General features: G+C 33.9%; 5 protein-coding genes across 5 annotated transcripts; 3 read left to right on the top strand and 2 right to left on the bottom strand.

Annotated features, from left to right (window-relative positions):
* Positions 1-2,227: 2,227 nt before the first annotated feature.
* Positions 2,228-6,635, top strand: TRIADDRAFT_33519 (uncharacterized protein; the record flags this gene model as incomplete). Its single annotated transcript, XM_002118037.1, has 10 exons — positions 2,228-3,736; positions 3,993-4,103; positions 4,213-4,371; positions 4,492-4,583; positions 4,816-4,972; positions 5,256-5,440; positions 5,566-5,848; positions 5,971-6,026; positions 6,329-6,395; positions 6,528-6,635. 10 exons carry the CDS (start codon positions 2,228-2,230, stop codon positions 6,633-6,635), a joined length of 2,727 nt encoding a protein of 908 aa, XP_002118073.1.
* A 4,156-nt stretch (positions 6,636-10,791) lies between these two features.
* TRIADDRAFT_33463 (uncharacterized protein) lies at positions 10,792-13,694 on the top strand (the record flags this gene model as incomplete). The annotated part of the gene is made up of 8 exons (XM_002118036.1): positions 10,792-10,954; positions 11,070-11,188; positions 11,497-11,673; positions 11,940-12,136; positions 12,559-12,616; positions 12,737-12,904; positions 13,237-13,371; positions 13,491-13,694. Coding segments are annotated over 8 exons (1,221 nt in total), but the record flags the coding sequence as incomplete, so codon positions are not given.
* Positions 13,695-15,004: 1,310 nt separating this feature from the next.
* On the bottom strand, positions 15,005-16,570 carry TRIADDRAFT_62101 (uncharacterized protein; the record flags this gene model as incomplete). The annotated part of the gene is made up of 5 exons (XM_002118013.1): positions 15,005-15,098; positions 15,325-15,451; positions 15,623-15,726; positions 15,915-16,089; positions 16,399-16,570. The coding sequence occupies 5 exons, from the start codon at positions 16,568-16,570 to the stop codon at positions 15,005-15,007; spliced, it is 672 nt and encodes a 223-aa protein (XP_002118049.1).
* Positions 16,571-19,372: 2,802 nt separating this feature from the next.
* On the top strand, positions 19,373-22,234 carry TRIADDRAFT_33540 (uncharacterized protein; the record flags this gene model as incomplete). The annotated part of the gene is made up of 10 exons (XM_002118035.1): positions 19,373-19,405; positions 19,778-19,950; positions 20,142-20,282; positions 20,652-20,742; positions 20,914-20,985; positions 21,080-21,109; positions 21,208-21,284; positions 21,427-21,605; positions 21,690-21,946; positions 22,049-22,234. Coding segments are annotated over 10 exons (1,239 nt in total), but the record flags the coding sequence as incomplete, so codon positions are not given.
* Positions 22,235-24,330: 2,096 nt separating this feature from the next.
* TRIADDRAFT_62099 (uncharacterized protein) lies at positions 24,331-25,489 on the bottom strand (the record flags this gene model as incomplete). Its single annotated transcript, XM_002118012.1, has 4 exons — positions 24,331-24,537; positions 24,656-24,753; positions 24,879-24,940; positions 25,416-25,489. The coding sequence occupies 4 exons, from the start codon at positions 25,487-25,489 to the stop codon at positions 24,331-24,333; spliced, it is 441 nt and encodes a 146-aa protein (XP_002118048.1).
* Between the last annotated feature and the right edge of the window lie 1,007 nt (positions 25,490-26,496).

Here is a 26,496-nt window from a genome sequence, read left to right as displayed (position 1 = left end):
ACAGTACAGTATAACTGTGTGTACTGTACACTCAGTACTGTACACTGTAATAGGGTAATAAGGTAAGCAGTAACTGTAGTGCGCAAACAGTACCAAACATTGATTGTAGTGTGTGAAACAAATGTCGTATAAAAGCAAGAATATATACATTCTACACTGACAAAAACCCTTTAACATGCGACATTTGTTTTAGACATGAACGGATGCTGTTCGTTGGGCCGCCATTTACCGGTCTAAGGGTCAGTAATGAGGGTCACGAAGTCATACGAAACCATGGAGATATTCCCCCCAAAATTGAGGACGTTTCTATGGACGAAACCCACAAGTTCTATCATCAAGAATTGATCTCGACATAGACAGAATGACATTAGAACTGTCCATTTTCTTCTTGATTTACACTTATGGACTGCAAAACCCCCATCGAGAAAAAATTCGCTGTAAACCTACTGCAATATACTGTAGATAGTACACACTATCGCGTCGAAACCAATTGATCATTTTCTCTTTACACTTTGCATCATTTCAGCAAAGTGGATGAAGAAATCTTGATAAACACGAAAGAGCACTGCAGTTTCGATAGATTACATTGATCTAGTCATCGACAACATGACGGTAGTCTTTAGTAGCACTACTCGTTCCGTTCAGAGCTTTGAGGTAGAACGCTGATGGGTTGCCAGTAAAGACTGTTTGGTATTATCGTGGGCTTGTAGAAAAAGATCTTTTCTACTACGTAGTCCATGACTAGAAGCCTTTTCTAGCAGTTTATGACTAGACTAGAGCTCTTCTCCAGTAGTCTATGACTAAAGATGAGAGATCTTTTCTAGTAGTTTAGGAGGGAGCCCGCACTATATTTATTTAGTGGACACAGTACTAGAAGAAGACCTGGACTGATCATTCCTCAGATGGACGGACTTTTTTAACCAAATGAGGCCGCCACTGCACTGTCGAAAAAATAGACTGCTGTACTTAGTATGGATCTTCCGTGTCTGCTTTCCTAAATCACTGGCACTATTTCAATAATATTCAAGATCTTATATAGCTATTTTCAAGCAGAACTTTAGCAACGGATAATAAGATTCAACATGATATGATTACATAATTTAGTAAAAATCAGTCCATTGGAACCATCTGCATACTGAAGTAGTATCATAACGAAGTGTTTGGAGATCAGGACGAATGTGTCTGTCCGTCCAAGAGTGATTCGCCAAGGCCTAGTGTAGTCTAATCCCTTGGTAGTTGGTACAGTACCAGTATAGCAAAGTGGATAGCTGAATCTAGCTCGCTCTGTCGCCATAGCAACGACTTCACGACAACAACGTTCCGATTTTAACCGTATCTGACTAGATTAGAGATCAATATTACTGCTAGTCTTATGCATAGAAAAGCTCCATCGCATCAATTGAAATTAGCCATAGCAGTAGTCAACTTGAATGATAGTAGACGAGTCAAGAAAGATTAATTATTACCTGGAATACGCGGTATAATCATGGCTGATAACCATGTTCAATCAAGTAGCAATGTCGAAAACGACACCCATTCGCATACAGAAGAAGAGAAGCCTGTAGACGGTCCATTGGACGAGGCATCCCATCAAGATCATTCACCAACAGTGGATACAGATGATACAAGTACAACTCCAAAGAATGATATACAGGATTCAACCCATCCCACACAAGAAGTACTAATGGATAGCAATCAAGATAATTCTACGCTTGCCGTTCAATCCGATGATACTCCTGTTCAACCAGAGACACCAGGATTAACTTCTACTACTGAACAATCACCTACTACAGATCAAGATAATCCATCATCAACCGATAATAATAACGCAAGTACATCCCAACATGATAACGCACCTAATACAGATCAGGGCCAAACTAAACAGGCTGAAGATGTAAAAGAAGACCATCAAGCAAGTGCCCATGACAATAACCCAGGGGAGAATGTTCAACGAGACGATAACGCAAATCTGCAAGAAATCAGTCTCCCACAAAGTGTATCTGCTAGTCCTAGTAAGCAGCAAATATTTTCAAAATATGATGCTTACCTCAAAGATGACTCAGATGATGAAAGAGAAAAGCAAAAAGCCACCAAGAAAAAATCTTCCGACGAAAACAACTCAGATGAAGACAACGATGAAACAAGCGATGATGAAGCAGAACATAATTCACCCAATTCACAAGAAAATCAAAATAGTCATGATAAAGAGGTAGTACAAGATGAAAATATGCAAGAAGAAGAAGAAGAAGAGGAAATATTACCAGATGATTTCTATTATGATAACAATGAATTAGAATCCAAGCCTATCTCGACTTCTAATTATCCTAGTAATTTCATGGATTTATTTCATTCTTTTGGTTACGAATGTACTAAAGCATCCAATCTCTTTATGATGGATACTCAACACGTTTTATTCTCTGCCGGTAACTTTGTACAAATACTAAATTTAACGAGTGGCCAGCAACAGCATATACGAACAACGGGAGGCGGTGGTATTGGTGCTATTGCTGTTCACCCTGAGCGAGAGTTCTTCGCTGTTGCAGAACGTGGAATTAAACCCAATATTAACGTCTATCATTATCCTTCGCTTCGGTTGCATCGTATACTTCGATGTGGAACTGAACATGCTTACGCTCATATCGATTTCTCACCAAGCTCTGGTATACATCTTGCATCAGTTGGCTGCTCTCCTGATTATACCCTAACTATTTGGGATTGGAAAAAAGAAAAAATTGTCTTACGCACCAAAGCATTCTCACAAGATGTCTTCAATGTTACATTTTCGCCAGAAAATGAAGGCCACTTAACGACAAGTGGTACTGGCCATATCAAATTCTGGACTATGGCAGAAACGTTTACCGGTTTAAAATTAAAAGGTTATATTGGTAAATTTGGGCGAACACAAATTAGTGATATTATTAGCTACGTTGAATTGCCTGACGGTAAAGTCTTATCTGGAACCGACTGGGGTAATATGCTAGTATGGGATAATGGCTTAATTAAGGTACAAATCGGACGAAAAGCTAAAAAGTCATGCCATATTGGTAGTATTGAAGGATTTTTCTACGATGAAGGTGAACTAATTACCATCGGAAATGATGGTTACATTCGTGTATGGGATTTTGAAACAGTCGATTCCGCAGAAGTAGGAGAAGAAGGACAAATCTTTGAAATGGAACCTATGTATGAATTAAAGGTTGGCCAAGATGTTAAACTGAAATCGATGGTAAAATCTGTAGATACAAACTTGGCTAGTATTTGGTATGGTCAAGATGCTAGTGGTGGAATATGGAAACTTGATTTATCCTTTTCTCACACAACTAAACCACCTGAGAAACTGTTTTCTTTTCATGCTGGTGAAATTACTGGCATGCAAACATCACCAAAACATCATATGGTAGCTACAACTGCTGAAGATCATACGGTCAAAGTCTATCATTATATAAAGAAGCAGCAATTGTGCTCATCAAAATTTAATTCTAGCGGTACTTGCCTACTTTGGTTACCAGAAAGTGTTGATCCTCTTGGAGTATCGGTCTTGGTTGGATTCGATGATGGGATAGTTCGTGCATTGCGCATTGCAAAGAAATTAGATGAAGGAGCAATTCAGCGTCGAATTCGATCACCTAGTGATATTTCAAGCACTCAAATTGCATTAGAACAAGTCATGAAGCCTCATAATTCCTCAGTTACTTGCATGGCAATTGATAACACTGGCGACATTCTGGTTACAGGGGTAAGCTTCGAAATGCCTTTTATTTATATTAACAATATTACGTACTGCTTCATGTGTAGAATACTGCTTATCAGCATAGAGTATTAGATATTACGAAAAAATGTAATAATGAATCATAACAGTGATATTATGCCCTAATTGTAATTATACTCTATTCAATTTTTACTATTAATCTAATTTTAAGACGTTGATTTATAATCAAATAATTTATTCTTTCGTTAAAAATACGCTCATCTTTATTTGAAAATATTATTAGGGAGCCGATTCGTCCATATTCTTCTTCGCTATCCGTGATACTTTCCAGGCTATCGGATTTATTAAAATGCCTTGTCCTGTAGTCTCGATTGCATGGGCACCTGAAAGCCATGTTAGTATAGCACTATAATAACGCATAAAATCAATTTATATCAAATTGATGATATTAATGTAACTACAATAAGCATCTCTTCATTACTTGATTAAATCATTTTCTACAGAAAAAGAAAGTCGTCCTAGTGTGTTGTCAAGATGGTATTGCTTTAGAAGTAGTAGCCCCAAAACCTAATACTTATTCAACATCTAAAACTTATCAACTTCCAGAAGAAGCAATTAAAATTAGGCAATTTAAATTTCACACCATTAAAAAGAAGCTACGTGTAAGCATAATACAACATTGTATACTAAGTTTATTTCAATCATTGACTATTACGATATTTATCACCATCTACGAACCTTTAACGTATTATTACTGTATTTATAGATAGCAGAAGCTGAAGAGATTAAAAAAGCTGAAGAAGAAGCTAGACAAAAAGCAAAAGAAGAAGCAAGAGCTCTTAGAAGAGCTAATGGTGAAGAAAGCGGGTAAAATGTCATGATAAAAGAATTATTCTTACTACAACTAATATGTTAAGAAATAAACTGATAAATAATAGATTTAATTGCATAAATTAAAATACATTAAAGCTAGATATAGAATGAATAAAAATAGATGTGAGTATATACATATACGACATGATGTGATGTGAATAGATATAAAATAAATATCTTATTTCTCTTCGACGTAATAATTGAATGTGTTCACTTTTTAATATCGGTAATAGTGAAGAAGAAGAAGACAATGAGGAAAAACAAGAGGATACCGCAGCAGGAGAAAAAGGAAAAGAAGAGGAAGAAGTAGAAGAGGAATCGGATAATGGAATACGGACAATTATTCGTGGATTCTATGCGGATGAAATTGACCATTTCTGGCTATCAATGGTAAAGCAATCACAAATATAAGGAGTAATGTCATATATTTCTTGATCTAGTATTAGTTATTACCAATTAAGGTAGTGTGCATTATAGAGTGATGTTATTAAAGTTGTCCATGTAAGCCTGTACGTATAAAATAGGCAAATTAGTTTTAAAGCATCACTTTCAGGTTGTTGCTAAAATAATACATTAACCTGACAGTACTAATGAAATATAGAAATGTTTTTACAAAAATTAGGTTTTAAAATATTATCCTCGGAGAGTTGATGCAAATTTTATTTTTTTATAGGGAGGATACGATGCTGGATATCTTTATAAATGTAAAATGGAATCATATGAAGAATGGCAGGCTAGAATTCAACAGAAAGAACCTGATAATCAAGATACAAATGAAGTCGATCACTTTGGTGAGCCAGTTAAGGCTATTCCAGTTACTGATAGTAACGATTCTCCTATCCGATCTCTTCATTTGAGGTGAGTAAACATAATACTAAAACTATTCTTCCAATCCAATAATTATATATAATAGCTTTAATTCTAGATCTCTTAATAGCTGAGTTAATTATCGTTTCACTTTTGCATATTGATCATTAAATCAGCCGTGATGGAAAGCTGTTGATACTTGGTTTCGATAATGGTATTGTTCGCTGTCAGCCGCAAGAAAATGCAATAAAAGGGAATCAATTACCTAGCGATATCCCAGAATTGGCTGATTATTGGTCCCTCTCGATTCACGATGGCTTCTACGGACGCGTGACTAATATTTGTTCAAGTTTTGACAAGAAATATATCTTAACCACTGGTAGCGATGGCAACTTTTTCGTTTTTGCCCATAACGAAATGGATACCGTTGACGGTGGAAAAATAGATTCTATGTCAATGGTAATGGCTAGCTTGATCTTTATTCCCTACAAATTTTTAATGCTATGGCAGTAAATCATCCATTTTGACACTCTATATAAAATTCCGTGTAACTTAATTTCTTTCCCTTTCACTTGTCACAGTCAATCATGGAAGGCGATAACCGCATGGAAGACATTACTGACCGTTCAGCTTATAGGTAATAAGAATCAACTTTTTGATTTTTAATAGCCGTCATTTCCTCTTGCTTATTTCATAATTCTAGCAGTTTCTAATTTGACAATATTTTAGATGTTAATTATATAACCAATGTCAGAATAGTTAGTGCTTGATAAACTATTACACCCTGTATCTGCTGTCATTTAAATGCTCAGTTAGTTACCGTATTTCAACATTTCTACCTAGAATAAGATAGAAGTCTTATATTTGAACTTTGCATATATGTTATTCTGATTTCTTACTTTTATTCAATTCCATTTTCACCATTTAATAAACCAACAGCTTAGAAGATGCTAAACAAAAATCGGAATATGACAAGCGATTAAAAGAAGCTGAAGAAAAGAAACAGGTAAATACACATATAAGATCAACTTTAGCCTGATATTGATAATCCACTTCATAATCAAGGCTAAATACTAGTAGTCTGTGAAATTAACGCCATTTCCTGTTCTTTTTGCTCACAATCTAAACGAAATAATAGAATGTTCGAAATGAAATGGCGAACCTTCGCTTACGCTTCAAGAAAATTCTTAACCGCAATAATGACTTACCGACAAAATTGCAATTGAAGAGAACGGTATATAAATGATGAGATAGCAAATAGTGTATATAGACTGGCTATTAAGTACCCTTAGGGTATAGGCTAGATTTTAAGATATAAAGTATTTAGATCTACTATCTACGGCACCAATCTATCCAAGCTTAGCCGACGTCTCTGCTATATATCATTGAAATTTAATAAAATTCTAACATAGTTCAAAGTTTTATCCGGCCTTACGAAATCGATAAATCTGTAATCATCCTCTAGAATGTATATTAAAAATTTGTTGAAGCTAATTTTCCTTAAATTCAAATATCGCATTATCCCCATTTCTTTATACTCCTATGCGGATATACTGGACTCATTTCTATCATCCAATTTGCATCTATAATTATTACTCTTGAAAGTTACTATAGCATTTTTAATACAGTATGATATCGAAATATTAGTGTACAAATGAGTAGTTAGACTTCATCAGTATCATCAATTTATATCTTTGTAGCTAGTATATCAATAATTGAGAATTTCCTTTTAAAAATATACTTTTATTATATAGGAATTCGAACTGGATCAGTTAGTTAAGGGTGATATTGAAAAGCAAAAGCAGGAAAAAGTAAGTCATTTTATCTTGTAACAGAAAAAATTAAACTAATTTGTTATGATAACGATGGTAATCCTGTCTATTTCTTACGATTGCTAATGATTACAAGTATTTACTTCTTAAAAATGGAAGATTAACTTGATATATATATATATTATCATTTTGCGCTAATTTCAGATTAAGTTAGTCCAAAAACAATTAGCGTGGGAATCGGAGAAAATGGACGTTACCTTGCGAAAATTACAATCTAAGTTAGTCAGCTCTACTACTCTTGTATTACTACGGCTTAATAACAATGAAATTATAGACTAATAGCTACCAAACACAAAATGATATGATAATATTCTCACTTTCCTTGCTTATCTATGTTACCTCGATAGATTTAAAGATGGAATCGAAATAGAAAGAATTCTTATTAAAGGATTTAAGAAAGGCTATAATGTCAGTACCTTTCGTTTGGCTTATTCTAACGCTGCTGATCAAGAAGATTTTAAAGATAGTATTCATCGAGCTGTCACCGAAGGCGGTGAAAACCAAGAAACAGCAACTCGTGAGAGAACTAAAAGTCAAGCTGCCAGTATCAGTGGTAAAAAACGACGGATAAAATCTCGAGTAAGTAGCTTAATTTAGACAGTTGTTCGTTAAAGTATTAGTCTTCATCGATGATATTTTAGCCTTGATACTAACTAAAATTTATTAAATGAACTATACTAGGGATCGGCAACATCTACACGTTCTGATCGGCGGATGTTAGGTAAAAAGTCTGTGTCTAACTTTACTAAACTGCCTAAAGCAGAGCAGCGAAAGAGAAAGAAATTAATCCGTCAACGTGAGGTAAAACAGAAACACCTCTGAGATAAAATTAGTTACGCATTTAATTGCAATCTGATCCGATAGCCTTGTAAACAGTAGATTAACATTCATGATCTACTTAAATTTATGCCAACATAATTTTTGTAATGCAATCGCCCATTATAATATCCATAATTAGAAAATGTATAACGGCAACTTATTATTTTTAGTGGGAAGAATTAGAAAAGAATAGGCCATCAGAAGACTATGAAGATCCTGAGCTCGTTGATGCAATTAAATTTGCGCGCGAGAATATGGGCGATTTTAAATTGAAGACTGCTACAGATTATGTTGTTCCAGAAGATCAACGTTTAACAGCAAACAGAAAGCGCGAGGAATTAGTTCTTCTCCGTAATCGAGTAAGTTCTTGTTCGAGCTAAGCCAGATAAACCTCCTTTATGTAAAGATTCTGTCCTTTTATCTCTATCGACGATTATGACCATCCATTCCTTCTCTATTCTATGCATGGGTGTTAACGAAATCATAAATTTAATCCTTTAAAATGCGATATTTCACACATTGACGGCTACAACTACGTAGCCAGTGTATCGATATGCGCATTTGTTGCATACTTGCTACCTAGACCTTCCTGATTTTGATAGACCTTGATATCATTCATTCTTTCATAGCATGAATAATAATATAGGTAGAGATACCTACTGAATTAAGCTAGTAGTAATGTGGCATGGCAAAGATATATCATTATATGCCATACTTGTTCGATATACAATATACAATAGATAATTGCAAAAGGTATCGGCCCTTTAAGAATATTTACGAATTAAATGCAATCCTCTAATTCTTACTTTGTTTCCTTATAGATTTATCGGCATAAGCGCGAATTCAATTTAAAAGTTTTGAGATTAAGAGAGAAGAAGAAAAAAGTTATTAAAACTGTTACGATGAAATTGAACCAATTGAAGGATATCCAAAATCAGTTGGGAAACCAAAAATCGGTGCATCTGATGGATGCCCCTAAACTCGATATCGAAGAAGAACCGGAAAGGTAAATTAAACTTATACTGCCTTACTGTCATCACTACGATGACTATGACAGTTAATTACCGCAGAATAATTAAATTTAATAAACTAGCATAATGGTTAATTAAGGAATTAAGCGTTAAAAAACCTATAACTTTGCTACACGACCATTCCGAATATTAATCTATATAATACGGAATAAACTAAATATACCAATTTTTTACCAATTTCATCCCATATAGGCGATTTGAATATACTAAAGAGACGCTGATTAAATTTCAAGAAGATATGGCAGAAAAGGAACGATTAGAAATGGCTGTAGCGGCTTCTGAAGAAGGCGCTCTATTTGGTGGTTTACTAAGTGCATTTCCTAGTGGGGCCAATAACGAGGCTTCATCATCACAGACAGCAAATAATGAAAGTAAAGAAGCAAATACTAGAAGCAATGCTATGAGTTTCACTAGTGATACTCGAGCTTCTCGAGCTTCTTCTCGAAATTCTCAAATTGAGACTGAAATATTGCGTTCACGTGGAGCATCTGTAGAAAAGATTATATCAAAATCTCCATTAGAAGAAGAATTAGAAGCAATGAAAGAAGTCAGGTAAAATATACGGAACTCATTTTATGAACGACATATCTAAAAATTTAGGAATAATTCCCATTCGCTAACCTAGAGTAAATCGTTAGAAATATTCATATTCATTTGATATCCTTCATTACCATCATTCATACAGCTACAATCTCTAGATTAATACACTAAGAAGTAAAGCTTAACCGTAAAGAATTATCACAGTGTCAAGACGAAATGATATAATATTTTATCCACAGCTTCTGAATAATAGTAAAAATGAAATGACTTTACGCCAAAATTTCAATCTCTACATATAATCTTTGCTATATTACCACTGTAATATTAAGAATTACACTACACTATGATTTAATATGTAATACCAGTTTTACCCTTAAATAATGATTTTGGTGATATTTGAATTAATTTTAAAGTAGTAGAAGAATATATTCTTATTATTTATAATTTTATATAATATCTCTGCTTAAATCGATAGTACAACTTAAAATTATTTAAGTAGCGACAATGGTATATTCTATTGTTAATATTTTTGAATTAGAGGTAGAATATTTGTCATGTTTAATGATCTATAAAAAGCACTGTTAATCTGTCAGATAAACTGATCGATTTCCAATTAATAACCTCCTTTTGACTTTTATAGATTAATCTATGAACGTGATAGCTTGATTGAAGAAATTGAAAATTTATTGAACGAATTTGATGAAGAATTAGCGGAAATTAGAGAACAGAAAGCCAAATTAAGCGTCAAATTAAAGAACGCTGACATCAAGTACGATTCTTTTGCTTACATAAATCGTTACATACATATACGAAACAGAGGTTTGGATAGTTATTCAGGCTATCCTACTATAACATAAAATATAAGAATAATTTTATGGCTACAAGTATCGTCGATAGTTCTACTGTCGGTGTATGTTGTTTGATAATTGTCTACACTTTAAATTTTCAGATATTTAACATTGTTTAAAGAGCTTGCTTTACTAAAAGAATTTGAGAAGAGTGAAAATGTTCTAGCTGATCGCGTGGATGCTAAAATGGATGAAAAAACAGATATGCAAACTAAAGTAAAGATTGCTCCGATAGCTCGTTAGAATAGGGTTTATTCAGTAGGAAGTTTAAATAACTAACCTATTCATTGTTAAACTACAAAATATAGGTAGAAGAATGCTGGCAAAAATACGAAGCTAAAAAGAAGGATATTGAACGACTTCAGGAAAAAGAGAAAGCTCTGCATCAATCCTTTCAAACTTCATTAGGTGACAATAATAAATATGCTGAATTTTTGACCAAGTTATTCAAGAAAAAAATCAAAAAAGTCAGAAAAAAAGCTAAAGATAACGCAGGTAAACTATTCCCTACGGCATTAAAAATGTGAAATTTTATCTTAATTGATCTTTCATCCGTAATACTATTTATAACTAGAAAATTCTAAACAATCTTTATCATATAATCTACTAGATTCCGATGAAGAAAGCGATGACGATGATGATGATGATGATTTCTTATCTTCTGAATCAGAAGACGACGATTCTGAAGATGAAGTCGATTATAGTGTCTGCCCTGCAGGCTGTGATGAGGTATACTATCAGGCAATTAGTTGGACTACATCTTGTTCGTCCTATAGATGTAATAAAATATAGATACGAACAAATATAAGTTTAACAATTTCATGGAACTATTTCGTACCTGTCTATTCCAATCTCCTGCTAGTCGTAATATGCGCCATTGATTTCATAATTAAAGTATTCCTCTGTAGTGCAATCAACATCAATTATTACTCTAAACATGATATATTTTGAAAGTACTTATCTATATCAAGCTGATTAGTAATGATCTTCCCACATTTTTTATTTTCATTTGACGTATAAATGATGGTCTATCGTAGGAATTATTCGATGGAACTATGAACATCAGGGAAAGACGACAAGAAAATGAAGAGCAACTAGTTGAAGAAAAGAAAGCCTGCGAATTGTTAAAGAAAGAGCATGATAATTTAACTAAAAAATTAAAAGCTATTGATGCTGCCTTAAAAGCAGCACAAGGAGAACTAGAAAAATTCCAGGTAATTAATCTTGTGTTACTTATTGTAGATGGTATTAACGGATTAAAATATTGCTATACAAATGCTACAAATTGCTTCTTGATTAGCTGATATTGCAAATATTATAACAATTCTTACCACATTCAAATTTCAGTTAATTCGATCGGTGTTAAAGTTCTTGCAGCTAATATAACTTAGTTCTGCGTAATCTCTCTTCCCTACAAAACATATAATCTACGCTCTTAATTGTAGCGATACCTGAATTATTTTAATTAAATCTTCTATAGTTGGAAAAACAACAGAAACTGAATGAATTGGATGTTGTAGTTACCATTCATCTTGATCAAATTCAATACATCGTTAATGGTACCTTACCTCGCGATTTATCGCAATGTTTGGTGTTCCGAAAATCAAGCCAAAGTAAATTACGTGAGAGAATTGAAGAACTCAAGTCTGAAAAACAGAACCAGCGGCGCCTATTTAAGTATGTTTTTTAGGCTGATTATTGCTCTACCTTTAAAGTGCTATTAACATATCACTAATAACACCTAAAGTACCGTGTATAGTATATGTTTAGTATTGAGAGAAAAAACGTCTAAGTAAGTTATTTATACTATCTTAAATATTTTAAATTAAGAAAAACATTCAAAAAATCATTTTTATAAATATTAAGTTGGATTAAAATTTTGTCCGTAGATACATGTAGTTGGTTATTAATAAAGATTAGTTTAGTCGGTGATATATATATATATATTTATCTCAAGTAAGAATATTTAGTGGCGCAAGCAAATTATCATCTAGTTTTACGTTTATCATATATAAGAATATGATACGCCCAAAGAAAAGAATTCGATCACCTCCTCATTTTTCTAGCCTTAACATGATCTTATTACTTTCATCTTATAGAGAAGATAGGCAAAAATTCGCTTTACTAACTAAAGATAAAAAAGTACAAGATGCGAAGGTAAGTTCAATTCACCCAATAGATTTCGCTAATAGCATGACAATTTTCCGCTTTGGATATATCGAATTATTGCCTAGATCATTTGGCATCAAGTAGTTAATATCAAATTCTCTCGCTTAGATTAAAGAACAAGAGGAAGAGGTCAACGAAATGCAATTACTTAAATTTGGAAGAATCATCGATTTGGATAAATTGGACAATGTTACCGTCAATAAAGGAGCTGAAGAATTAAAAGAAAAATTGCGATATTTCGAAACAGAGTATGATAGAGAAGTAGCAGATTGGGATGTAAGTAAATAAAATAGCTCCTACTTTAATTCTTGAATCTATTCTGGATGATTTCCTATAAAAGACTGGAGTGATGTGCCAGTAATTTATATGTAACAGTTTATTCCAAATTACAAGGCGCGTAATTGATTACTATACTTTAGTACCCTAGTTGATGCGCTCATGCAAACAGCTATAAAATATTACTACTGTATAATACTGTACGTATACTGTATCATTTTATAAAACTTGATAACAATTTATGGCATAAGGAAAAGCATAATGATACGCTAAAAGTCCATTCAATCTCCTCTCGATTTTAATATCGTTTTGTAACCTCATCCCTTTCCTAGAAAAAAATTGAAGCTGAAAAGAAGTCTTTAAATGCAATGATGCACGAAAATACAGCTATGCTAGATAAACTGATGGGTATGGTGCAAGAAGGCAACGAGTTGGAATCATCGCTAAATGCTTGTCAGACTGGCTTGGTTAGTACTTGTTCATAATTTAGGGCACGATAATGTTTCATATACGACCATGATAAAGTACACTTCAACATTAGGTGACTGGTAATTTGATTCGTTTTCGTTTGGATATGATTTATTAGGGTGCAAACTATCATAGCTTACATAAAGCTGATAAACGTGAAAGATGGCGTCTTAAGCAATTAATTGAATTACAGTCACAAGAAATAGAGGCATTAAAAACTGAAATTCATCAGCTGTCTAGGAAAGATGGTCAAGTTTTACCCCCTGCTCAAGGCCCAACGATGCAAAAATCACAACCGTTACCAGCAATTATTCAAAAATAATCTATTGCGCATAATATACTATTCGCTTAAGCAACATAAGCTAAACTCAAAGACAAAACAGAATATAGAGTTAGTGCAACATTATCTGCTTTAATTGTAAGCATGGATACCGTTAGAAGATAAGACTGTGATGTAACATTTTACTGTAAATTTAATAATGAAAGCGCCATGTATGAATTTAATTATCGTTTGGCTTATTCTCACTGATTACGGTCAAAATTAAAACTTAAATCTATGTATTATTTGATATGATCGGCTAATTTTATACTACCATGTCATATCGTGGAAATGAACATCTTCTGTGCTATTTTGAAATTGCCCTTAATAGCTATCGATCACGTTTTCGTACTTCAATAGCAGCAATGTTATCTTATCATAAGCAATTACAACTTGTAAAAATATTTACTTTTTAAGTATAATTACTTTTAATAAAATATTTTATAATTATTACGTACGGTCTAATATTTGTCGTTCACGCTTAAATGATAGTTTTGACAACCTACGGTAATCTGATTATTGGTATAGCTAGCCTGTGGTCTATCCTATTTATATTATGATACAGCTTAACAGTTTTACTTGATTTAGATTAATGGCAAAAGCGCTTTGTAAAGATTGCTACTATAGTTACACTGAGTCTAAAAAAATGAATATTATAATAGTACCGAGTAAAATACAGTATAAGAAAAAAAATAAGATTATTTGTAGATGTATTTAATAAGTATATTTATAACCATCGATAAACTGATAATCCGGTATCTTATAGTGCTCTTTCGTGACAATACAAGATATATCCATTTAAAAATATGTCGCATGAGTAAGAGATTTGTACACTAAGATATTTAATCACGCTACATTCAATAATAAAAGCCAACGTGTTAACCGCTGGAAGCTTTTCAGATTTTATTACAAATGCAATCCGTGTAGTAAATTGGACCTATAAAGTACAATAACATAGCTAACGCTGTGTAATTTAGAAGTTACAGGTAGGTTGCTAAAGCGGCCATTATAAAATTATAAAATAAACATTGTCAGAGTAAACAACGATTGGATGAAGGTATGATACAAGATATTTACAGTAGTGATCTATCCTTAAGCATTTTTAACATCAATTAATCCATAATTTGGAATACGCCTAACAAAATGGTTTAAAATCGAGCGTTTTCAATTGGATATGAGGTATATGACAGTTGCAAACGAAATGAATAAATGGCATTATTTCAGGCTATTACTACAAACAGTGGCAAGATTTATCTAAGTTACATCGATACTAATGGTAATTACTGGGTAGACTATCTTATTGAATTATCATTTTATATAGTATTAGTTGGTATATTAGCATTATATTGTTGATTCTTTTCCGCTGCTTCCAAGGTACGTTGTAAATTGAGATCAAATAATTCTAACCTAATATAAAATTAAAATAAGATTGTCATGATTACACATAATTTGACAAAAGGATGATTATTGCGAGTTATGGAATTTTCACAAAGTTTAATAGGATCTATCACCAAAAGTTTCATATTATGAGACCATATGTAAGCGATTAGAGTAAAATACTTGAGGCTAGAGATCTTCTAAGCTAGGAGTGTTCCACGAGTACTATGAACTCATGAAACTTTGTTCTACTAACCTAATAGGCATGTCTAAGGAATAAAAGGGATTCTTGAGTGCGTAGTCAGTGTAGATTTCATAAATTTTTCGCAGCAACGGTTGAACACTTGATTGGTGTTGATCAGTTATAACGACAAATTTAATTCCTACATGAAAGGCAGTATGAAGAAATTGTAAGTTTGGATCTATTCAAGTGCATTTATTCATCAACAATCTATCTAACTATCTATCTCTATCTATCTCTCTCTTAATAAGATTTTCATTCTATTATTTAAAAATACTTGATTTATTACTTCGATACAAGCTAATTTGATTACCTGTTAATGTTTGATAGCACCACAATCGAAATGTTCCAGTCTCCAATACTTCAATACCGGAAGAATTTGAGACAGGGGATAATTTGCAGGCGATAGCATACATTCTAGTACCGTATTAAAACGAGAGGAGATACAATCGTTGTTATTACAGTTATTTATCTTGGCAAACTATTTCTACCGATAATGCAAACAAGATGGCAATGAGAGTACGTAGTAATGCTCGAATAGCGAGCACATACTTTCTATCCACCTTGACTCTATAAGACGACTTTAAATCGATATCAAAACTTACGAATGAAAGGTACTAGCCAAGGTAATTTTCTCATTGACGGATAGCTTAGGTTTACCGAAGCGAATATTTAATGGAAAATTGTCGGCATTTTGCAAGTAAGCTATAATAGGAGTACCATCTAGCATCTTTCGACCGCTTACATTTTCACCATTGACAGCAATTACAGAATAGCCAACTACATGATGAAAACGAAGAAAGCAGTCTATATTACACCTCTATCATTATAATTCCTTTTCCATTTACTGCCTACAGACTGTAAGAGAAGTATTTTTTATGTTATTGTGAATGAATTTACAGTATCTAGATGCAGTCCTATTTTTTTTTTTGATGCTGACAATCATTGCTGCAACAGCAGGTTTATTTGGATCAGTTCATTGCATTCATTAATGATCAGTAGTCCAGCATGAGCACAAGAGCAATCAGACAGTCATGATATAGTGACTATAGTAGTGGATGCAATCACTTTTAAATACGATTGACTTACTCTTGATACCATCTCTCTCTCCATAAGCCACAGTTAATCTTTCATCTTCGCGTAAAACCATCTCTAATGGGTAACTAAATGTTTTTTCGACCTCGGTTCGTGGTGTGACATGATCATAATTATAAATTAAACTACCAGCTTTATTGATAATATACACGCTATACAGGACCATCTTGATGACCACTGCTAATTTAAATCTATTCTACTCATATAGCTTGTATGTTTAAATGTTCCTAATGGAAATGGTATCCTATTTTCCTTCGTTTTCGACTTAATTGAGGATCAAAGTTGGAGGAAAGGGATGCAAGATCCGATCTAGCCAACAAGCCCTAGCAACGTCAGACTGTCGAGCGGGTTCGTTTGGGACCACTATGGACTAGCTTACCACTACTGTATCATGGAAGACTCTAAAAGATATGGATTTGTATGACTGATTGACAACCATTATGAGTAAGCTATGGTGTAGAAAAAAGATTGCACCGCATTGCACCCTCATACAATAGTTATCATTATATGGATTACTATAGGCGAAAGCGATTTTTGTCAATCTACACTCGCAGAAGGAACTGTCTGTCTTGCTGTATCGTCCGATGCAAGTAGACATTGGGTGCGGCTGCTCTTGTAGAACGAACGAAATGGCAATGCTTTCCTATACTGAACGCTATACTGTGCGCTTTTGACACTTTATAGGACTAGGAATAGTATGGCTATCGTTGGTGGATAAATTTTCATATTGTTGGATTGAAAATGTTTCTGGAACTCTTCTTCTACAAGATTGCAAAGCTCATCACAGTGCAAAATAACAACTCTAAACTGATGTATTATGATCCAAATATGTTGAAAATACTATGATAAACACAGCATGAGTTATTGCATTTCTTTATACCATGCATTTGCGATCAGTTTAAAGCAGTTCTCAGGTTGCAGCTGTAAGTAGTGTAAAAGTACAACATGGACGAGGTCCCAAATTTCCCTGCGTCTCCAACACTAGCTGCAGCAGAAACAGCGTCAAAGGTCATAGTTACTAGCAAGCCGCTAGTCGAAATGACCAGTGAAGTAATTGGTCTCTGTGTCTTTAGTACACTGAATTGGCATGTCTCGTCTTTCTCTTCCTATTAACTAACTATCAAAAAAAGACAGATGTAAAGTGGCTATTTCAGAGCAAAAATACTGCAGAGGCCGATCATTTTTGGCGGTCATTCTACGCCACATCGGGTTTGATGTCAAGCTAGTGAGGTATACGCCTGCTGCATAGTATACCATTGCAGAGATGCAATGCAGTTGAAATGAGCAGTAAAATGGTCTGATTTTGCATTTTTACTACCCTCAAGGAGCATTTCACGTTCCTTGAGCGTTTGGATGTTTTTCGTAGGTAGGACAGTTTCAGCGAGGTCTACTAAGAGAGAGGGACGAAAAGTGGCCGTTTTAGTGACACAAAATGCGAAACTCTATCCTTTTTCAGGTCATTCTATACTGTTTGAAATCAATCAGCCAAGCCAGCAGCTCATTTGGCTTCCTAGCTCGGACAGTATATACTGTAGTGAACCGTTGCAGTCATGCAATACAGTTGAAATGATCGGTATACTAGTCGGCCACTATCATTTTGCTCCATCCGCATTTCCTGTCCTTCTCTTTCGAACCAAAAGAGGGACCTCAAAGTGCCTGCAATACGGCTTCAAAAAACATGGAATGGAAACCAATCTTCAACTCTACTGCAAAATACAGTAATGCGCATTTTCTAGGCCATTCTCCAGTTCCATATCGCATCACTGGAGCGCGATACACACCTGCCAAATACTTGTATTGACTAGTAGAATAGTCGCCCTCGGTGTTTTACAACATTGCATCAGCAATGGAGCATTGCCCGTCCTCCTCTTTCTAAAACAGAAAACTGACTGACAAGACAGACAAAGTAACTGTTTCCCTGCAAAATTATAATTATGCCGAGGCCTATTATTTTCTTTTTCCAATCATAGTAGTGTAAGGGTTCTATATGCAGAATTATCCCAGGTATAATAATGGATCGACAGTAGCCATTCGTAGCCATCGAGCCAATCCGTAGCTGAATTGGAGGTCAAGCGATCGCAGTCGAGTGTTCCATTACAGGCATACGGTACAGTTGAAATGACCAGTAATAGACTCAACGTCCAGGTTGATAGCAGACCGAAAATTAGCATTTCCCGTCCTGCTCTTTCTAAAACAGAAAACTGACTGAAAAAGACAGACAAAGTAACTGTTTCCCTGCAAAATCATAATCATGCTCAGGCCTATCATTTTCTTTTTCCAATCATAGTAGAGAAAGGGTTCTATATGCAGAATTATCCCAGGTATAATAATGGATCGACAGTAGCCATTCGTTGCCATCGAGCCAATCCGTAGCTGAATTGGAAGTCAAGCGATCGCAGTCGAGTGTTCCATTACAGGCATACGGTACAGTTGAATTGACCAGTAATAAACGCAACACCCAAGTTGCTAGGCGGACCGAAAAGGAGCATTTGCCGTCAATGCCTTTGTCCAGCCGCAGAGCTTGGCGGTTAGCTCTGTCTTTCTATCCGTCCAATACAGCCCGCCCAACCATTACACCAGTTTCAATCATTCTCATTTGTGTCAGCTCCTGCGCTCTCGTCATCGCTCATTTCGATTAGGGTAGCTCGCCATCTTATGCATCAATGAATTTAGCTTTGCTGAGTAAGTCCAATAGAATCTCCAATTTATTAATTAGTATCTTACCATGTATGCTATATGTAGTATGAGAAACAATTCGATATGGAATGGAATGTTAGGGTTGATCATTTGCGTTCATTTTTTATCTCATTTTTTTTTTCTCTATTGTTGCAATGATGCTTGTTGATGAAATGATGATCAAAGTGGACGCTAATCATGCATGGCTAATAATTTATATTAACCTTCTTCTTGTTTACTCTATTTTCTCATCGATTGCTACGCTGATGGAAATAATACTCGGTGGAACACTATTTTAGAGCCTTTTGAGCAGAACTATCCAGAAGTAAGTGTATTTATTCAATACAACAATCATGCTAGTTGTAGCTATCAATGGAAGAGTGTTCATCAGTGTATAGGATTGTGATATTGTCATTCAATTTATCGACTGTAATCATGTTAACATTAGCAATGGCACTTTTAGAGAATGTCAGTAGACTGGTAGTATCGTCAAAATAGGCCTATCAACGAAGGAATACGTTGTAGTGATAGCAATCAATATCTTGTTGTCCTCTCTGTACTCTTTACTATTGGCGATCGATTGTCATAACGTAATCAACACTATCTTACAATAGTTGTGAAATAAATTCATTGAATTAGGAATATTCATGTTTTGATTTGATAAACTAAAAATGGCTCATTCATTGACGCTTCTAAGGAACACGATGGTACTCTGGATTCTGCCAGTGGCTCTCTTACATGTTCCTTCAATCGAATGGGTACTTTATTAGCTGTAGGTTGTAATGATGGTAGATTAGTCTTGTGGGATTTCATTACACGAAGTATTGCAAAGATTATCACTGCTCATGTTCATCCTGTATGTTCTGTCAGGTAACTTGAAACCATGAAAATAGTATAAAATAACGTTTCTGTCTAAATCCAACTGAATAATTTCAAATCATCTACATAGTATCACTTCACACAACTGTTAGACTATATGCTATCGTTCAACTCATAACCAACGTAACACCTATGTTAATTTAAAGTAGAGGATTGCTAATCAAAACTTGATTTCCTCATAGTTGGAGTAGGAATGGACGACAGCTAGTCAGCGCATCAACAGATTGGACAGTTGGCATATGGGATGTACTATCTGGGGAATGCGACAAACAGTATCGCTTTCCGGGTCCATTAACAAAAGTCCAATTTAATCCTAGGAATAAGTAAGTTAAGAATAATACCTATCAATGATTGATGATGTTGTAGATGAACAGGTAGAATTCTATAGAAAGTCGTACTGTCAATGTAAATTGAGTTAACCAAAAAACATACATTACACGAAGGCCCATGCCGATGATTCAAGTGACAACGATTGAATTTTTCCAGCTAAAGTTCCATTATCAGAACATCTAAACCAGCATAATATTCTATAGCCTGTATCTACTCGTGAATATAGTAAATTGCCATACATGATTACTTTTACTACCGCAGAGTATTGTACATGTATTATTCATAAATTGGCATGTTTGTATTAAATCGGCCTACCTGAAACGTTGACCAATTTTTATGTAAATCTCTTTCATAAACATTAGAAATCAAATCTTGGCCTGTTCTTTAAAACATGCTCCAGTTTTGATTGACATGAAAGACGCTACTCATCATATTCTACCATTTGATAGCGAGGTTTGTAAGTGTAGTTTACTTTAATTTCTCACGAGGATATCTTACAGCTAAAATTATCGGCAATGCTACAGTTATTAAATATCTAATTTAAACCGAAAATATTGTCTTATCCATATACACGCACTTGTATGGAAACATGCTATATTGGACCCAATGATGCGATCTATACAGTCTGAGCAAAACATTGTAGCATCTTTCGATAGAAAAGGTGAAAATATCTATACGGGCAATGCAAAAGGCAAAGTAAGTTGATTATTTTTGAATATGAAATCATTCAGATACCCTAACGGCTTTTACATGTCACAGCTTACATATCTCCTTTGCTTGCATGTTACAGATTATGGTCATTGAAGCAGAAACACGAAAGGTAAAATTGTTAATGCGTAGTGTAATTGTTGTTCTGACTACCTTAATAATGACTAAGAACAAATTTACTCATCAAACCGCGTACAATGATTTCATTAGATAATTGTTTCATTTCGAATTACTACTGGGACTAGTTCAACTTCGGTGAAATCAATTGAATTTTCACCAACGGGCAGGTTATGAAAGATGACAACATTTATTTGCATACTCCTATTGACGTTAATTTTTTAATCTGTAGCATATAAATGGTACAGATTAGACACTATGATTTTAAACTCAATTTATTAACTTCTTTGAAAATGACTACCAAATCTACAGCGTCTTTCTAGTTAATTCATCGGATCGAGTGATTCGTGTATATGACAGCGAGATTGTCTTGTCGGCCGCGGATTATGAGGGTAGAGAGCCGGAATCAATACAAAAATTGCAAGATCTAGTAAACAGAACCCAATGGAAGAAATGCTGCTTTTCAGGAGATGGAAACTATATCGTAGCAGGTATAAGACATTGTTATGGCCCTAAAGATTTATTTTGGTGTATTTAATGCGCCAGATTTTGTATCTTAAATTGGCATATAACAGGTTCCGCTAGGCAACATGCCCTTTCAATTTGGAGAACGAGTGATGGCACTTTAGTTAAAATACTGAATGGTACCAAGGGGGAAACTATTTTAGACATTGCTTGGCATCCACTTCGTGCCATCATTTCTTCCATTGCTAGTGGGGTTATTTCCATTTGGTCGCATAGTTTAGTAGAAAGCTGGAGTGCCTTTGCACCCGACTTTAAAGAGCTGGATGAAAATGTAGAGTATTCTGAGAAAGAAGATGAATTTGATATTGTGAGTCAATATCTTCTGAAGCTGATTACGACGTATTTACGAGCCGCATTTAAATTGAACCATTAAGAATGTAGCTAAACATACGATACTATTTCAAAACAGGAGGATGAAGATAAATCGACAAAAGCTCCATCCAATGATGGAGACGGCGAAGAAACAGAAGTCGATATAACGACAGTTGACGATGTCCCTTTTCTGGATAGCAGGTATAAATTACGAGTAAATTACCGGATTAATTTATCCACTAATGATATGAGTAATATAATATTGTTTATGTATAAGAGATGATATACAGTAAGTTGTTTATCTACCATAATATCATCCTAATGTCAAATACACATTGCAGTGGTGAAGATTCGGAAAGCGAACACTTGGTTTCATTACCTGTTGTCCCTGAAATGGACGAAATGGAAAATTTTGGATTGAGTTTACTGGAGGTATATCTGATAGAAACTATTACTGGCCATCAAATCATAAAATGAATCGGTATCTTTCGTATCTAAGAATTTTTTTTTGTCTATTGCGATAGAAAGAAGATTTTGAATATGAAAATGGAAGAAAACGTAAAGGAGAGCAATCTCAAGACGATGATAGCGCCAAAATTGCTAAAATTACTTCAGCTGCTTCGGTTGATATAAATTTTCCAACTGATTCTACAGTCCCAGAAAAACAGCCAATGTTGTCAGGAAACGATGGTAACGGTAATGGACAATAGCTATGAAATTGCTTGTAATCTTCTTTCAAGTAAACTTTGCAACTGCGAATGTCTAATTGATGTAAGATATTATTAAATGAACGTAAAATATTGTAAATGTGACACGATATTTACTAGCCACTGTACATAATGGTTTGTACTGTTGTATTTTTTGGTCGAGCAAATTTCTAATCCTGTTATGCTTTATAGAAATGTGCACACGTTGTATGCTATCTCATCAAATTCTAGTAATATTGCATTCATATTATTGACATTATTGATGTTATGTAGATTGACTTTATAGAAATTCCACTAGCGTAAGGCTTTTTCTATCTGTTTAATGTGTTCGGTAAAATATTTGCTGTTTTTCAGCGCGATCACTGATACTGTGTAGTAATCAGCAATGTCAATTGAGTTAAGTTATTAAGGTTACCAGAACGTTGCCGACGTTACAATGCTACAGAGAAATACACTTTCGAAATTTTTGATTGATTCATTAACTATATTCTTATACATTAAATTGATATGAAAACCTATTAAATATCTATTTTATCCCTTTGCCAAATAGCAAGTTACTGCTTGAAACAACATTGCTACTCTGTTTACATTAACTGCTTTGGAATATTTCTGACCCCAGTGATTACATCAACTTCGAAATTTTTATAGTATAGTATGTCTGTAAATACAACACGTACTATTTTTCCAATAATTAACAAAGTAAAAATAGAAAATTACATCAAAGTAAAAAAATTTAACATCATGAAAGACGCATCACTTTTGTTTCAAAATTAATTCATTTCAGTATCATTGAAATGGCAAACATAACAGTTCCATTTGTAATTTTGGTATAAACCTATACAAACACATTGTAGATAGATACATGTCTAAGTAATTGCATCCAATGCCATAAATAAATTTCTCGAACAGATTATCAGCGGCAATATCAGAGCTTGTTACAATCTACACAAATAACAGTTATCCGCTTGTCGAGATGATTAAATGATACTGTTTCATACAGAATGCAATCAAAATACCGTAAAACTACGTTAGCCGCGTTAATAGTACTGGACCAGCGAGTGATTCTCATTAACGTGGCTTTATCAATAATACGGATTGCAACATGTAAAATTTTGCAAAATTAGATCAATTCTAATTTTCTACAGGCACGTATAACATTAGATGAAACAAGAATGGTATGATAATACAGTTCAGTAACAATAGAGTGAATGGTATTATCACTACGCTTAATTTGCTATGAATAACAAGATAATTAAAATTATATACGAGATTACGCTATATTATGTTAGAACGCAATGAAATGCTGGACAGGAAATAACTGCACTTAGCACCTAATAACTAGCACAATAGTAAAATTATTCACCAGTTAGTGTAGATAGATAAACCATCGGTGAATGTTGGAAATATAGATTTTAGAAATATGATCGTCAATTTACAGTACTGCAATCTAATTTAAAACGTAACATAATAATAGTAATCTAGTGGTATGTTGTTGCTGTACAAGTAATGTGAAACGACTGCTAAAATAAGCTTGATATAAATGATTGTTGTAGTCTTGGTAACTGTTGGAGGAACATATCTTAGCGAATAAAGCAAAAATTTTCCTTTCCTTTTGTTCCAATGTTGACTAGCTAACTACGATGACAACAGGGCATAGATCAAGTATCATAATTTATGGATGGGCTGGATCAATGCCGCTTTGTTGCAACTGTGTAAGATATAAAGTGTTTAATTTGCGTAATTCGCCAACTTGTTGTCTAAGTACTTCGACATCAACCATCAATTGGTGTATCTCTTCGGATTTCTTGTTCACCATATGGCTTTTATCTACCAATTCGTTAATATAGTCCACGGTTCTTTGCAAGATGGCTCCCTTACTCTATTAAAGTAAAGTCGTCCATAAATTAAGAGATGAAACGCTGTTACTGTAACATAAAATAAAGAAACTACAGTATTGATAAAAAATAAATAGTAATATCACTTTAAGGATTTACTACCACTTGGCCTTGTTTTGAGTGATCGCCTTCGGCATTTGGAACAAGCTTAGCTAGTCTATTAATCCAAGTATTTATCTTATCGCGACGTCTTCTTTCAACTAAAAATAAATTCAATAATAGCATATTACAGTTAGTCAAATATATTACTTTATATCACTTTTATTGCCTAATTACTGATAATAAATGTTTATTAATTTAGATTGGAATTCATTAAGATAACCACCTTCGTTATGTGTTGCTCGTCGTCGTTCATCTCTAGGTGTACGAGGTTGATCTAACTTGTTTCTATAAAATAAAGTATCAATAGCAAAATTTTTAATGCTAGCTTAGCATCCATAGAAACAATCACTGTTTTACGATTACGTAATTACTTTACATAAATTTCATAGATCTACGTTGCCTATTCATTGCAGCTAAGTTGTTAAGATCGGTGAATGATACACATCATAATGTTAGTATAGTAGGTAAAAGATGCATAATGAAACTTTTTCTATCATACTATTATCTGTATGTTGACAAAATGAGGTACCATCTGATAGCAATCCTGATTTAGAAATTCCAAGAGTTTATATTTTCTATAACAATCTTAGCTGTGTAATGTATACTGTACAGTCTTTAGTAACTTACGAGCGAAATAATAGACACTAAACATCGATACATTTTATTTCTAATATATAATTCATATAAAACAATTACGCTATTTCGATTTTTCAATCAAAATATAGTGGCGTAATATAGTTATCACGAATGATAAACTTACGCTGGAATAGGGACACGCGGCGCAATAGATCTTTGATTTGCAGCTTGGGCAAGATCTTGAGGCTGCTGTGGCATCATTACGTAGTATTGTCCAGCTACAATATAAAGAAGAATCAAAATAAACCCCTTTCAATTTCTTGACATTATATTTCCATACATTCAATATTGTATTGTAAGCTTCATTAGTGCTATTAATCTGAGATTAATCAAGATAAGGAAGTTGCATAGTAGATACACAATCGCTACACTTTTCCAATGTCATATTATAGCGTACAATGAGGACATTTAATGATGAATTGAATTTAGGGTAAAACGTAGCGGAAGCAAAGAATCCAATTTACTGGAAATTGACTAAAGTCAAAATTTTTGATCAGTCTAAAAATAGTCCCGAAATTAGTAAGAGCAATTTTCATTGTCCATTAATTATTATTACAATTGATTGATTGATTGATAATAAAATTTCATACAACTTTATATAAAAACCAGGTCTATAGATCCAAATTCGTCAACTAAAAATTTTTGATCAGTCTAGATATAGTTCCGAAATTAGGAAGACAGAGTAATTTTCATTGCCCATTCATAATTAAAATTGATTGATTCAAAATAAAATTTCATGCAACTTTGTATAAAAACTAGGTCTATAGATTGAAATTCATCAACGTTAGAGAAGCTTCTAACCTTAAGCAGTGATTGTACAGTATCATAAATATGACAGATGACAAGTAGGTACATAGAACATATAAATAAAATGCTTAACAGATTACTTTAATTAATAAGGATGAAAGATTTTCTTGAACCAAGTTAAAAGCAAGCTAAGAAGACCCCCAAAAATGTTCAACACTGACAGCTTAGTATATTGCAAATAGTGCAACACTAGGATTCGACACTGTACTGTACATTCGCAATAAACCTTTTCTAATAATCAATGCAATTTGTAAACTATTCAACACTTTCTCGACAAGACTAGACAGTGTATCTCCTAATTAATTCATTAAGATGCGAAGATAAAGTTATCAACGATATTGTCGCTGCTACTATTTTAATTCCTTCCTGAACAATTTCGATCGTTCTATTTTGCGTAT

This window comes from Trichoplax adhaerens, genomic scaffold (genome assembly GCF_000150275.1).
Source record: "Trichoplax adhaerens TRIADscaffold_35 genomic scaffold, whole genome shotgun sequence".
NCBI lineage: Eukaryota > Metazoa > Placozoa > Uniplacotomia > Trichoplacea > Trichoplacidae > Trichoplax > Trichoplax adhaerens.
This window is presented reverse-complemented; position numbering and strand designations above follow the sequence as displayed.